Source organism: Nomia melanderi, chromosome 13 (genome assembly GCF_051020985.1).
Source record: "Nomia melanderi isolate GNS246 chromosome 13, iyNomMela1, whole genome shotgun sequence".
NCBI lineage: Eukaryota > Metazoa > Arthropoda > Insecta > Hymenoptera > Halictidae > Nomia > Nomia melanderi.
In genome coordinates this window covers 2,745,510-2,761,467 of record NC_135011.1, presented here as the reverse complement: position 1 = coordinate 2,761,467, position 15,958 = coordinate 2,745,510, and the positions used below count along the sequence as shown (strand labels likewise).

At 42.2% G+C, this 15,958-nt stretch overlaps 1 protein-coding gene across 6 annotated transcripts in view; it reads left to right on the top strand.

The window, feature by feature from the left end:
- Positions 1 to 15,747, top strand: part of LOC116433510 (uncharacterized) — a 112,255-nt gene extending 96,508 nt beyond the window's left edge. For 5 of the 6 annotated variants that reach the window (XM_031991665.2, XM_076373100.1, XM_031991666.2 and 2 more), the window contains 7 exons: positions 6,834 to 7,021; positions 7,596 to 7,844; positions 8,763 to 8,924; positions 10,346 to 10,631; positions 12,845 to 13,082; positions 13,161 to 13,311; positions 14,561 to 15,747. In XM_031991665.2, coding sequence (XP_031847525.2) covers positions 6,834 to 7,021; positions 7,596 to 7,844; positions 8,763 to 8,924; positions 10,346 to 10,631; positions 12,845 to 13,082; positions 13,161 to 13,311; positions 14,561 to 14,821 — 1,535 coding nt within the window. In that variant the 3' untranslated portion in view covers positions 14,822 to 15,747. The remainder of the gene's footprint in view (positions 1 to 6,833; positions 7,022 to 7,595; positions 7,845 to 8,762; positions 8,925 to 10,345; positions 10,632 to 12,844; positions 13,083 to 13,160; positions 13,312 to 14,560) is intronic. The other variant, XM_031991669.2, reaches the window with a different exon arrangement.
- The last annotated feature ends 211 nt before the right edge of the window (positions 15,748 to 15,958 follow it).

Here is a 15,958-nt window from a genome sequence, read left to right as displayed (position 1 = left end):
AAACGTTGAAGTTAAGCTGTCGAATCGTTGGAAATATCTGAAGGATCGAGGTGCATCGATCGCGATATAGATTCTTGCGAAGCACTTGGTACCGAGTTCGAATCAACCGAAGTTCGAGTAATTGCATCGATATCTCGCGAGCGACACGGAACGCGAGAATTCAACAGCAACGAGGCTTCGACTTTCAATGACGAAAGCAACGCTCGTGCGACGACAGCTGCAACATCCGTCAGAGCCGGCGTCCGTCGCGGCGTCCGTGGAAAAATAAACGCTCCCGTGACCGCAGCCAATGTATAATCATCCGATCGCACCTCTCTCTCGCTCGAACTCCGCAAGACGAACAAAAGGACGCCTCGGTCGAAATTAACAGCGCACAGTCAATCGATCGCTCTCGAATCGTTTCCATGTAACGTAGCTGTATATGCCATACGCGTCTCCTTTTGTACTTGTAAACGACTAATCGCTCGAAAGGAAAACGGGGGGTGAACGAAAAAAAAGAAAAAAAATGAAAAATAATCGGACAACCTATATTACTCTTCCCGAGGACTAACCGCCTATTCCGTATAGATTATCACACGAATATTCACGATCCACTGTGATACGTTATATATATACATATATATATATATATATATCGTACTAACGCGTTTGCAATCGTGTCCCAGTTCGGTGTCGCGACCCACATTTCCCGTTCAGCGGTCGCGCCGCGCGTCCCGGCCGCTGAAAATCGTCCCGCGGCGAAACGGCAATAGGAGAACAACAAAAAGGAGAAAAACGTAAATGAAACGAGTGCGAACAGAAGTTTGAGAATGGCTGACACGAATGGATAAAAAAGAAAAAAGAGGGAATAATAAAAGAGGTGTACACGAACGAGCAGATACACGCGAAAGTTGTTATGAATCGGCGCCGTTGACACGCAAACACCGAACAACACGAAAACACACAGCTCAAACACGGACACCGTTTTTTTTTTTTTTGTAAATAGAACGACACGAATGATTGAATTTCTGTAACATCGAATTTCTGTGTCTGAAATAAACGATTGTTGCTTGAAAACGAAAAAGAAGAAGAAGCAGAAGAGGATGATGATGTCGAACAATTGAAACAAACCAGATGTAGCCTTCTTTTCTTGGCCACGTGATCCGATCTCTCGATGATGCGCGTCGCGGTCGTTTTGTTCGTTGCACCCACCGCGCGTTTTTTTTTTCTTTCTCACTCTTTATCTGTCTTTCTCTGTCTTTCTCTTCCTCTCGTTCGGTTTTGTTCCGTCGCGGGCCGCAATCACGCGCGCGTTTGTCCCCATCATGACGAGCGAACGGATGCCTCGATGACGAACCGAGAACGGAAATCGCGCGAATCGATTCCTTTTACGATCGTTGTTTGGACAGCGGTCGTTCGCAGCTACCGCGGTCCGATTTCGGTTGGCCTCGACGTTAACCGCATGCACCGGATCGGACTGCTTCGGGAGTCCTGTACAGGGTGCTCGGAATAACACCATGGAAAACTTCTGGGCCCGATTGGAATGACCCGCGGGCACTTTTCCGGCAATGGGAATTTCGCAATTGAATTTTAACACAGAAACTATAACTACAGCCTCGAGTTCAATTGGTTCGGTTGGAAACTGCGTTTTGTAAAGCAATAAATAATCCTACTTCAAGACTTACTAAATAATATAAGATAAACAGAATAGGCAATATGTTGTGAAAAGTACGAGTTTTTCTTGACGTTAGTTGAGTAATGTATTTCTCAGTGTAATGGATTTGTTAAAGAGAATTGAAACAGTCTTATATGAAAATATGTGTAACCAGTATTAATATTGATAATCTTATCAATATTAGAGATCAGTTTGAGTTTCTCTTGACGTTAGGGTTTCAGAGTTGGTTGAGTAATGTATTTCTCGGTGTAATGGATTTGTCAAAGTATCTGAGAATTGAAAGTCTTATATGAAAATATGTGTAACCAGTATTAATGTTGATAATGAAATACGTTTCTCGAGGCTCAAGACGAACGAGACACCCAGTATGCACCGCGATGTAGTTATAAACGAGGTTCCCTCGACGTCAATTTCAGATCAACCTGGCATTCAATACTCCGCAATCGATTATTCAGCTAATAAACGAAGAAAACACAGGACCTGCGAAATATATAACTTTATTAGCTGCCAGGTGTATCGGGCAAACATTGCTTCGGAATCGAACTCGAAATTAATGTAGAAATTAGCCGGAAAAGTGCCCGAGGGCGCGGCGAAGCGTCGAAGCGTTGATTAAAATGAGAACCAATATTAACTTCGACGGAATCGTATCCGTTTTCAATATGGAAATGATCTAACAATATAGTGTGGAACAAAAGTCTCTGACCCTCCCGTTCCGAATAGAACCTTGCGTTACTGCAAATGGTACACGCATCACGATTAAATGTCAACAAAACCGTGCCGGTCTACTTTTTAACGAGTGAACGCCGCGCAAAATTCCATTCTTCCATCGGCCATCGGCCTCCTCTTCCGTTCCCGCCGCCCTTGCCCGTCCGTTTTTTCGATATTCCGCGACCATTTCGCCATTCGCGAAAGTAGATCTATCAACTGGACTATCCGGAATCCCTGTTTCCCTCCCACGGCCGCTGGACAAGGAATCGATTACGCTTTTGCTCGGGGCACCGACAGCCGGACGGTGGAGGGTGGATGATGGTCCGTCGCGTTTCTACACCTACGACCTTTCTTTTTTAACACTTTTAGTAGCACGTTAGTCGAGCCGTTCATTCGACAAAGTGATTAATTTGATAATACGGAGAGTGAAGTGCAATGAAATTATGTGTCTGTTTTACACTGGAACTACCGAGCATTTGATACTATTGGAATGTAATCGCTATGAATATTAATAGATTATTTTCAAGAAAACTTAGATATCATATTGTTAGGTGATATATTTTATATAGATAATCAATTCGGATCAAATTTTATATTTTTTCAAAGCTGGGGTAATTAGCGAAGTTACATAGTTAAGTGTCTTTATATGAAAACGAGATTTCTAGTTTTCAGAAGACTGAACTGTGATGGCAATTTTCACGGAGGTCAACTTATATCACTATACATAGGAAATCGCTATGAATATTGTAGTAATAGATTATTTTCGGTTTCTTCGGACATTCACTGTAGTATTCAATTGAAACTATTTATTTTCAAAATCATTTCGAATATTCAATGCTTTGAAGATATTAATAATTGCGAAACTGAAACTAGTCATTACAGGTTTGAATTGTTGAATGTCAATGCATTGAGTTGTATTACTTATAAAAGTTTTCAAATAATCATCGTTTCATCGAATGAATTATAGTAATTCGATTTAGTTGAGGTCACCGGTGACCCCCGTGGCATTCAACGTGTTAACCCTTCGAACTCTGTAGGCTCCAATATTGCACCAGTTGTAATATTAAAGATTTTAATGAATCTTAAAGAACCTACCCTAAAATTATTCGATTTTCCACACATCCAAATTTTGCACTAAGGAAAATAAAAGATCGAAGAAATGTTATTGCATTTCTCATTTTCACTAGGAACACTATAAAAATTAGTCGCAGTTGCTGATAGATTACAAAACAGCCTGGAGTGCTAAGTGTCAACGTGTTAAGAAAGGTATCGTCGAAGGGCAGGAAAGAGTCCTCGGACCCGCCCACCCCCATGTAAATAGCGAGCCACGTCGACGCGACGTTCGATCGTGTACCATTGTGTTACGCAAGGTTTCCTTAACCGGCCTGGGTGCAACTAACGCCGCATGTATTGATTGCATATTAGCATCGTGTTCCGCTCCCCTAGAGCCGCGCGACGGGGGTTGCCGCGGATCGGCGGACCGATGGGGGACCGTTGATGGGGCGGGGGGGACACCGCTTGATAACGAATGCCTGCCAATTCCAGGATTCCCGATGATTGCGCAGCGACTACGGTGCAGTACTTAATTCGGCGTGTTTCCGCGCGGAATTTATAGAACTCTATTGAACCCTTTAGCAGCGCAATTACTTTCGCCTACGGGGGCAGGGATGCCCCGCGTGCCAACCATCGCAAACAAACAAATTTCGGCTGCTCCTGAGACCAGCGCCGTTGGGCCCAATTAATTATGCGTGTCGGACAAGAATGCTGGAAGGAATATTCGTTTTATCACCTGCTTCGTCTCGTGTCACTTTTCATACCTATTTCTTAACGCTAGAACTACCCAGCGTTTAACGCGATCAACCCTTGGCAGTCCTATGTCGAGACTCGACGTTCTATTTCGTTGCAACCTCTACTTGTTTTAACAATTTTTTCTATATTTGTAGTAGCACAGTTGTACCATTTAGAGGTAACATTTCAATGACCCCCAAATATTCTTGAATAAATAGAGCGTCGTATTAAGCTGTAATTGAATGAACGTCGACGTGAACCTCAAAGTGAAAAACCGCACTTCGGACTGCAAAGGGTTAATATGCAATTCCCCTAAAAATTGTAACAATATATTATTTTCAGTTTCATCAGACATTCATTATACTGAAACGAAACTATTTTCAAAATCATTTCTAATATTCAATGCTTCTAAGATATCAATAATTGCTAAAAGAATCGAAACCAGTCATTTTGATACGGTAGTTCTAGTGTTAACCGCTTGCGCTGGATGAACTCAGAAATTTGAAAGCCTCCTGTGATGTTTGTTTTTATCTTACACTGATATGTACACTAATTTCGTTAATAATTCTCTATAGAATGACACATTTCGAAACAATCTAATAGGCGTAATGCAAGATTAACAATGTGTGAAAGTCATTGAGAATTTTCCTGCGTATTTCCAGCGCGTGGTTAAGCAAACGTCACTGGAAACGAATAGATTTAGTTATTTACGAAAGCTAGTACTAGTTACTCGTGAATACTAGATATAATTTATTCATTCCGAGTAACTTTCGCCTTACGCCGCACGCAGTCGAAGTGATACACGAGAGATCTAAAGACCTTTTTTGTCCTATGTCTTTCACGTCGTTCCAATGGCATTCTAGTGTGAGACGAGTAATAAATCCTCTCTCCCCGGCTCTCTCTCTCCTCGGCAGCCTGAAACCGCATGCTTCGGTTCGAGAACGTTGATGCACGGAACTGGCATCCTCGAACGTTAGACGAGCGTTTACTCGAGGATGGTTCGAAGGTTGAACTCGGTTTCCTGTCTGCGCGACGCACGATCGACGGTTTCGGAGGATATTTTACTTCGTGCATCGCCGGATCGGAGAATCATTTCTGAATGGCGAATCAATACTAGCGAACGAATCTTTTCGAGGAATTATTCCCGAAAGTATGATCAACGTCGATTTACTCCGCGAACGTTTTATTCGCGTATCGAGGCTCCCCGAGTCGCGTTTGCAATTGTACTTAGACAAATTCGCCATTTAGAAACAGACCGCACTCGGAATTCGTTCTCCGCGCCCAACGGCTTCCCAGATATTCGGTAAAATAAATTTTCCAACCCCAACTCCGAGGGCTGTTCCCACCCCTCCGGCGCAAACGATCGTCGGCAGAAAAAATATTCCTGTTCCACACGTATCCCGAATTCCGGCTACTCGTGGTGTTAAATGCAAAATATATGGAATGATTGAAATTGTTTTTTAAATTCTGCACCACGTTGACTAGTCGTCGAGTGTCGATGCAGCTGTGATATCGTGTCAGACTCGTGACGGACATTTTAAAGCGATATAAATTATTACCTTTTTATGATCGATGGATAGCCTAGAATAAACACGGAAATTAAATGAATATCGAGCTCCTTTCGCGTTCTAATGAATTGCTGATAATAAATAGGTTCATCGAGCGCAGTAGTGGAAGGAATCACGGAACGAGGTATTGATCTTCAAGATGAAAATACTGAATGATCTGTCGCGAAAGGAAACTAATTTGATGCTCATTCTATGTTTGCCTATGGATAATAGAAAAGTAACATTTAATCTCCGAACTTCATTCATCAATTTCATCTATAGAAATTGGAAACTTCTGATCCAAAATTAACGAATATACTATTATTTCAATTACATCAGGTATAAAAATTACGTGACCTCAACCTCATTAAAAACAGTTCAAACAAACCTTCAGATCTATTAAATATTACAATGTGTTAACCCTTTGCACTCCAAAAGTTTGTCACTAGAAATATTCAATTTATTTTTATGAGATATAGATGACATTTCTTTAAACTTAACTCTATTCACAAAATAAGGGGAACAATGGTATTTTATTTCCACATTTCACGTATCGACAGATTACTTAATGTTAAATGCGAAATTTTACAATTACACCAATCGAGTGGTGACTGAGAGGCATCCTTGGAGTGCAAAGGGTTAATTTACTGTTCAATCTTATAACATACCGAACACACCGAAGTAATTCTCACTTATCCACCTTCGAAGACTAAACAACATTCAGGTTGATCAGAAATTTCGACGAACCCGATTTCGTCCGTCGAGTCTGACTCGGTGTCGCAGAGCAACGGGCGAAGAGCGTTCGCAGTTCGGTTACGATCGTCAGCGTGTTTCCTCCGAGAATCTAATGGAACGTCACCCGTGTCGCTACACCGGCCCTAAATTCCAGCTTCCGGTGGTCTCCGGAGCTCGTTCGACCCGTACGTTAGCCGCTTCAGCCCCGGTAGCAAAAACACAGCCCCCAGCCGAGCGTTCGCTAGGAGCGCGTCACCGCGTCTCTAGTGTATTATTTGGAACGTACACGGTATATCGTACTCTCCCGGCACGCTAGTTACGGTAGCTAGCCTGTTTTGTGACATGCCTTGTGTCTTGTGGTACTAACCCGTGGCGCTTGACGATGGCGGACGTGCCTGCAGCAGCGGAGGATGTTACAGGTGAGGTGCGCAGCTCGTTGGCACCCTCGAAACCCCAAAGAACCGCCAGCATGAGGGACCAGGCGACCTCACAGCCGATCCTCAAGAAACACGGGTCGTCCACGCCGGCCCTCAATCAGGATTACGACGGCGTCGCTGTCAACGCCGCGACGACAGCGTCTGATTCACTGGTAACGATATTAACGAGCTTTTAACACATACCGGCGATTTTCAGGGAACTGAATTGTGATGGCGATTTTCACGGAGGTCAACTTATAACACTATATTTGGAGAAGCTTAGATGTATTGTTATGTGATATATTTTATATAGATAATCTGTTCAACACAACAGTAATATTTTTTTAACTGCTGTAATTAGCAAAGTTGCATAGCTAAGTGTCTTTATATGAAAACAAGATATCTAGTTTCCAGAAAACAGAATTGTGATGGCAATTTTCACGGAGGTCAACTTATATCACTATACATAGGAAAACTCAGATATATTGTTGTGTAATATATTTTAAATAGATAATCAATTCGAATGAAATTTTATATTCTTTTCACTACTGTGGTAATTCACGAAGTTGCATAGCTAAGTGTCTTTATATGAAAACGAGGTACGCAATGTAACACAATGGCACGTCCGTTAAGTGTTAACGAGCGTACACTTTATTATCCGATTTCATTGCATTGTCGGAAATGTTTGAAACGAAATTCCACAGTTAACAGGTTAATTCTAACCGGTGTGTCCCCGGACTGTTCCAGACGTCGAACGACAGTCATGTTTACGAGTGCCTTTCCAGCTCGCCGGAGTGCGACTCGAGCCTCGAGCTACGACACGGGGTCGCGTCTCATCTCAGCAGCAAGAGGAAATCCGACAGCAACGCGATGGAGGCCGGCGCTGAATTCAAATTTCACCAGCAGACGTTCGCCAGATCGACCTCGCTCCCGTATTGCGGCAGCGAGACCGAGAGCGAGCTGTACGCACCGTACGGTTTTTATACGGGCGATGAGGTACGATTCCTCGGTATTCCGACGGGCAAGGGACGTGACGGTGCTCGCGCGAAATACTGCGGGCTCCACGTCGATTCGCTGCCTCGTGTCGCTCCGGCAGCTCGTCCGAATTCCGATCGCGAAGACGAAAAAACGCGCGCGCCGCTGAATAATAAAGTTACACGGTATTTTAAGTCCGCGCTCTATAGTCGGAATGAACCCTGGACGTGGCTCAAGGTCGATTCCCCCACCAACGGCGAGCCACGCCCACTTTATTCTGGAGCGCTGGTGAAGCTTGTGTATTTTGGTCATCGTTTTGCGATGATTTTTTGTAGCGTTTCAGTTTGGGAGTGGTTTCTTTTAACACTAAACCTACCGAGCAGTTATGAATTATAATTAAATAATAGGAGAATTATTAGAATAATAGAGAAGATGTAATTGTTCAATTGGAATTAATAGAGAATTGTTAGGATAATGGAAAATATGTAATTTTTGAATTAGAATTAATAGGAGAATTATTAGAATAATGTAAAAATGTAATTGTTGAATTAGAATTAATAGGAGAATTATTAGGATAATGCAAAAGATGTAATTGTTGAATTTGACCCGTCATTTGAGTCATTTGACCCGTCTGGTAGTTTTAGCGTTAAAGCGACTGTAGGCGTCAACAATAGCCAAGAGGTTAAAGCGATCATTTCGTTATTCATTAGGAGTTTATACAGTGAGGATGCAGAGATTTTTCATAAAATATTTTTTACCTTAAGGTTGAGATAGTCGCGTTAGAAGCGCCGTTTTCCATGGGAAAAAGTCAGAGTTTATGGAGTTAAGAAGCTTCGATCGGGATATTCTTTTATTTAATAAAAAGGGCAGGGATATAATTTTACTTGGAGGCAGCTTTATCGGCTGCGCGGAATTTATAATGGGATTTTTAAAATGCAGGGCCCGGAGGAGGATCAGGACTGGAAGAGCAAGGACGACGAATTAAGGATAAGCCGATTGAGGCAACGCAGAGGTCGCAGCATAGTTCATCGGAGCCTCGAGGATAATTACGGGGCGGTGGTGGTCGCGAATCATGAAGCCCTTGCGCAGTTTCTCGAGCAGGTACCCATGATTCCTCGGAGTTCAAAGACCCCTGGTCTTAGACTGTGTTATCTAAGATAACGCTCCTCTGTCGCAATATTTTCGTTCGTATAAAGCAAAAATTGATACGATTCGCATTAATCTGATTAACCTTTGAACGTAGTTAAAAGGAGGGCGATTTTAGCGAAATCAAATTTCATTTCCTAAGAAATATAGACTTACAGTTTTAGTTAAAATTGTATAAACGAGCTGTCGCAATATTTTCGTTCGTATGAAGCAAAAATTGATAGGATTTACATTAATCTGATTAATCTCTGCAAATGTTTGAACGTAATTAAAAGGAGAATGATATTAGGTAATTTAAAATCAAATTTCATTTCCTAAGAAATATAGATTTACAGATTTTAGTTAAAATAACTCCCAATGCAGATCGCCCTCTAGTTTCAAAGAAATCGCCGCAAGTAGAACAAGTCGACAATGATCAGACACGACAGATGTATTTTCCATCCAACGTAGCTCGCGTGCAGTTTCAAAATGAACGTCAATTTCAACATTAATGAGATGTGCATTTCATCCTGTCCTCAAAGGAGGCAGGAATACAAATTTCTGGGCTGCTAAAATTTTTAACGAATTACATTTGTTTACACTCGCCGGGTAAAAGGAAATTTTTATCTCAAGTGCCATCGAAATAATTTCCAAATACAGGTGATGAGTCGAAACACGCACGTAATACCATTACTTTCATCGGCAGCTATCCTGTCGGCATTTCGATAAGATGAAATATTCATATTTGAAAGACTAAGTCGCAGACAAGTGATTTAATTATTCGACGGTTAGAGATCAGCACGTAGTTTCCTTTTCTTCTATTGATTATACAATCGCTTTGTATTCCATACTCCTCAGTATTTTTATCTGGACAGAATTTAACCCCTTGCGAACGAGGATTCTTCGAAACATACAAAACCTTCAACGTATGGAGCTAAATTATACATCAATTACTTAATTAACCCTTTGCACTCGAGAGGTGACTCTCACTCACCACTTGATTTCATACAGTAAAACTATAAAATTTGATATTTAATATTATTTCCTATAAAGCACCATTTTAAGAAATATCCAAATAAAATAGCTTTGTTCCTCGATGTACGCGTGACTTCTCGTCGACTTGGTTTCACAAAACATCGATTTTACCTCATCAGAAAATGTTAAAATATTTCTAGTGAAAAACTTCCTAGTGCAAAGAGTTAATAGAAAAAGAGAAAACCACGTGCTGATCTCTTCGACTAATTAGATCATTCGTCCACGACTTAGTCTTCGAAATCCGAACATATCATCTCGCCGAAACGCCGACATCCGTCCGCAAAGAGTTAAACCGCGTCGGACGTGACCCCATGCATGAGAAATGTCGAGTCGGCCATGATTTTCGGTTGTGTGTGTTGCAGCTGAACCAGAGCCCGCAAGTGGCGGCGGGCCTGCGGGCCCTGAAAAACGCGAATCCCCGTATCAGCCACTTCAGCATCGATACGAGCACGTCGATCACCGTCGGCAGAAGAATATTTTATTCGGCGGCGTGGAACGAGCTGAACGTCAGCCTGTGCGTCGCGTTCGATCTGGCCACACACGTGTCGAGGAAGGAATTTTATTTGGCACCTATAATCGAGTTTATAGACAGCGTACCGAAGGAAATTACCGGCGGGACGTGTCTGCCGGGGAACAAGCAGCTCGAAGGTACGGGGCCGGCCACGGTTATTCGTCCCCCACCATCCTCCTCCATCGATCCGATAAACGTCTCCCGAGGTGTAAATACTTTCACGGGCATTGCGCCATAATCGTAACCGTTCGATACGGTTCGGCCGCGTCCAGGGAAATCCTGGTCGTATTATTTGTCACGGTTATAACGCGCCGGTTAGCCGGTTGAATGATTTTAACCCCTCGCGGTCGGAGCTGTTCTTCGTCTCGCGTTTGAACGAGCAAACTGCAGTCGAGCGTAGATGTTAATACTTGAAATGGTTATTTTGCGATGATGAATATTGTTTTTGGTAAACGTGCAGTTCTTTAGTTTGATTAGGGGTAGTTGGGTGAATGATTTTAACCCTTCGCGGTCTGAGCTGTTGTTGGTCCTCCATTTGAACGAGTAAATGAGTGCAAAGGGTTAAAACTTGAAATGATTATTTTGAAACGATGAATATTCATTCATCTTCTGGAATCTTCTATCATTGAGAATTTTCTTGCGTCTTTCCAGCGCAAGTGGTTAACACGTTCCGTGCCACGGAAATTTCGGTCATATTTTGCTTATGAACTGTATTGATTTTCAAATAAAATATTAAATTATATTCTTTTTAATTTTATATATTTTGAAATCGTTTCTTTATGTTTTCGGTGCTTTGTATGCATCTATTCTTGACCATGCGTCTCTTAAAAATATTTTGTCACAAAAATTAACGTGTACCATATGTGGTACACGTGGCACTGAACGTATTAACAGGTTCACACTGCAATTTCCACTCTTTCCCATTTCGCAACTGAATTCTCAAAATTGATAAAAATATTGAAGCGATCAAAAGTAAATTAATTCTCAACTATATGGCAAAGTTTTCCAATTACCAAACCATTCGACGAGCCACATATTTGATGGTACACACCGTCTAATGTGATATCTTACTGTGAGCCACCGGTGGTACACATAGCACTGAACGCGTTAAAGCACCGCCGCGCGAGAAACCGTGGTGCAAGGTGCTCGCCGCGCATTATCAGCCGCCTCGTATTTCAGTTTCGCGAAGGCTCGTTAAAAATTCAAAAGAGTTTCCGTTTTTCATCGGCGCCGGTCGCCGGGGTGGGGCGTGTTCTGTTTGGCGAGCACGCCGCCATTAATCGCGCGTTTATGGAACGCTAATAGCCGTCGTGAGCGGAGTCGCGCCCCGCCGCGCCGCGCCGCTTGCTAATCTCGCTTTAACGGTATTCAATATTTATTACCGTGGAATCGTATCGCGGAACGTTTCCCGCTACTTCCTCGCCCGTTCCGTTTAATCCGCGAAATTAAGGATATGAATATACGTCGGACGTGCCGCGGGTTCGCGCGACGCCATTACCGCGCCGGGGAAGGGAATGTCTTCTCCGTGTCTCCTTTGTTGCTCCGTCGATTGTTTCGCTTCCGCCTTCGTCAGTCTATTATTCAGGGGCTAATTAAGGGAAGATTGTTTTCTTTTTCACCCTATGGCAGATAATAGCCTTCGCCGCAGTGACCTCGACAGTATTAACGGAAGGCTAACTTTATGGGAATCTTCGATTGCAAAGAATACTCTTCAATCTTTGCTTTTCTTAGATAGATAATTGTCTTATCTTTCTTTGTACTATTCTTTGGTACTAGGTATTTTATCTGTAATCGTTTGATAGGTATTTGATAGTACTCGAAGTATATAGAATTAAGATTTACTCTCTATATTTCTGATACATGAAGGAACTTTTCCAAGTTCATCAATTATAACCCCCTTATCAACTCTAATAAGTCTACAAGGTAATATCTACGTGTAAATAATGATTGTTTCTTAACCCTTTGAACTCTGTAGGCTCCAATACTGCACTAGTTACAATGTTAAATATTTCAATGAATCAAAGAAACTACCCTAAAATTATTAGATTTTCCACACATCCAAATTTTGCACTGAGAAGGAAAATAGGTCGAAGGAATGTTATAGCATTTCTCACTTTCGCTAGGAATACTATAAAAATTAGCAGTTGCTGCTAGATTTCAAAACAACCTGGAGTGCTAAGCTTAATACTTCCACCTCTTTAACCCTTTGAACTCTGTAGGCTCCAATACTGCACTAGTTACAATATTAGATATTTTAATGAATCTTAAATCTAATTTGACTTAAATCTAATTTGCGTTGACGAGAGAAGAGAAATTCTTCGCTTCTACAGACCGACGATTTGAATTGCAGCGACGATATCCGTGCTGCCGCGGCTACAAGTGAGCACCATACAGTCGTTCGGCTCGTCGACGAAGGACATGCACGACGAGGGGACCGTCAGAGAAGCCTCGTTCGTATTGCTACAGTTCGTCACCGCGCTGAAGAGCCTGCAAGCGCGCGGCATCGAGGAGTCCGCGCGGAGCCTGAGCAACGTGGTCCTCTGCCGCGAGGACAAAGACGCCTATTACAGGCTGTATCTTCTGCAAGGGTCGGTAAACCTGCGGCTGACAAAGAAATCGCGCGAGCATCGGTCTCACTGATTGTGTTTTCGGTCGACGGCCGACAGGTTGAACGTAGACACGAACGAGGAGCGCGACGAGGAGAGGGTGTCGCTGTGCCGTTGCGCGCTGCTCGCGCTACAGCAGCTGAACTTAACGAGCAGGCTGCCTTTGATTCAGGAATTGCTGATGAGGGAGAAAGCTGTCACCTTGTCCCAGGTAGGAAACGAGTGCCGCGGCTGAATTAATCAGGAATTAACGCCGCGCCGCTGATCAGACGTAATTGTAGCTGGCGGCGGTGCTTGCACAACCACCGGCAGATTTAGCTCATTATAGGCTAATGACGGAGACGTCTGATAGATCGGGGAACAGTGCGCCGAAATTGAGTGTTGGGTTCCTCGTTATTAACCTTACTGACGTTCGCAACGATCATTCGAGTAGTCGCGATGGAATTGATGGTTGATCTGTCGATTATTTTTATGTATTTTATAACTCTGTAATCTTTGAACTTGCTCGTTTTAAATTGTTTGAATTTTCTGGGTAATTAGAGTATTAATTCAAAGGCTACTAATGGGTGTAGGGATTTAATAAATTATGACTAACCCTTTGCGGACGAAGATTCTCTGAAATGTATGACACCTTCGAGAAATAAAGGTAAATTATATATCAATTGCTTGATTAATAGAAAATAGGGTAAATATGTGCTGATCTCTTGCTGTTCGAGTAATTAAATCATTAGTCTGCCACTTAGTCTTCCAAATATGGACATTTCATCTCGTCGAAACGTCGACGTTCGTCCGCAAAGGGTTAATACATATATTCTCCTACCTAGTCTCCTGTTTAACAATAGATTATTGACCTTTATTCTACTATTCCTAGAAAACTACGCGTTCGTCTATATAAATCAAAAATTATAGATTAACCCTTTGAACTCTGTAGGCTCCAATATTGTACCAGTTGTAATATCAAATATTTTAATGAATCAGACTACCCTAAAATTATTAGATTTTCCACACATCCAAATTTTCTACTGAGAAGGAAAATAAAAGATCCACGGGATGTTACAGAATTTTTCATTTTCACTGGAGATACCATAAAAATTGCAGTTGCTGATAAATTACAAAACCATCTGGAGTGCCAAGGGTTAAAAACCAGAGTATCATTCCCATAATCTTAAGAATGAAATCAACGTAAACCATTACTAAATAATCTTTACAAAACTCAATATCCGTCAAACTGACGAGTTCCTACTTACATTCTCAACGCTTCATCTAACCGTTCCATCGTCAAACGTTCCACCGAACGAATAAACAAACGAACTCCGAGTTTTTCGTTTCGCATCGTCTGCGCTGCAAAAGAAAAAGAACAGCTTATCGCGAAGTTTTCCAGGACGCGAAACGATTTAAAGCTTTCAGCTGTTAATCTTAAGCTCCTTTCGCCCGGAGGTGAACGCGTGTTCTTTGTGCAGGTGAAGTCAGTTCTCGAGTTCTCGCTATGGGGGCCGGCGGACGTGACCCTGGGCGGGCCGCGCGAGAGGGAGGTCACCCTCCAAAGATGGCTGGACCTGGAGAGGGCGAACGTTCTTCACGCGCTGGTCAGGACCAGGTCTTCCCTGACCGTCACGGACGAGTACCAGCTGTTGTTCCTCGTCCGGACCAGCGCGAAAATTATGGGCGAGGCGTCGTTGCTGTTGGACGAGCAACGGAGTCGACTGACCCGTGCCCGGTAATCGAGAAACGATACCGTGAAAATCGTTCCGTGAACTGCGCCGGCAACTCGGTTACGGACACGTGTTATTCGCGTCATTAACTCCTCGCGCTGTAATGCTTCGAACCCTTTGCGGACGAATGTCGACGTTTCGAGATGAAATGTTCGGATTTGGAATACTAAGTCGCTGACGAGTGATTTAATTACTTTAATTACTTTAGTTTTGTTGAAATAGAAAAGCGTGGTTCAGTTTCCGAGTTAAAAAGATGGCGATATTTTGAGATGGAATGTTCGGATCTGGAACACCAAGTCGCTGACGAGTGATTCAATTACTTGAATTATTTTAGTTTTGTTGAAATAGAAAAGCGTAGTTCAATTTCTGAGTTAAAAAGATGGCGATATTTTGAGGTGGAGTGTTCATATTTGGAAGGCTAAGTCGCAGACGAGTGATTTAATTAGTAGTCTCCTTTTTTTATTGATTAAGCGATTGATAGATAATTTAGCTTCTATTGAAGGTTTCATACATTTTTTAAAACCTTCGTCCGCAAAGGGTTAATACTTGTAATAATTGTAATGGAACGGTACCGTCAACATTGCCGATTCATGACTTGTTTTAGAATAGTAGAATAAGGTGGAATGTCCGTAGTATTTAAAGATTCAGTTGAGTTCTTCGTATATATGCGATTATATATTGAAGAGCAATCTTTGTATAGTGTCCATTCTGTAAAAACTACATCGTTGCAATCTCTTTTCAGATGCTCTCTAGGTTATCGGTCTGTCGGGCCGGTTCAAACGATTAGCCCTTAGATCGTCGGTTATTTATTTCCGAATGTTTGTCACGTATCGATCGGATATGCGATGAAATATTATATTCTGTTACCGAAATTTCTGAAGAATGTAAGCTGTACACTTTACCATTTTTCTATGATTACACCTACTAACTCGAAATAGTGTATAAAGACTCTCTAACATCGATGAAAATTCTCATTTAAGAATTCTTATCAAACGAATCGCACCAAATCCTTCAATCGCTGTATATACGTACCGTTACCTTTTTTTAACACTAAAACTACCATTCCTGATTTCGCCTTTTCGCAGTTATTAACACTAGGTTTACGGGCATTTATTGTACACTTCATATTATTCCTAAAAGAATTGA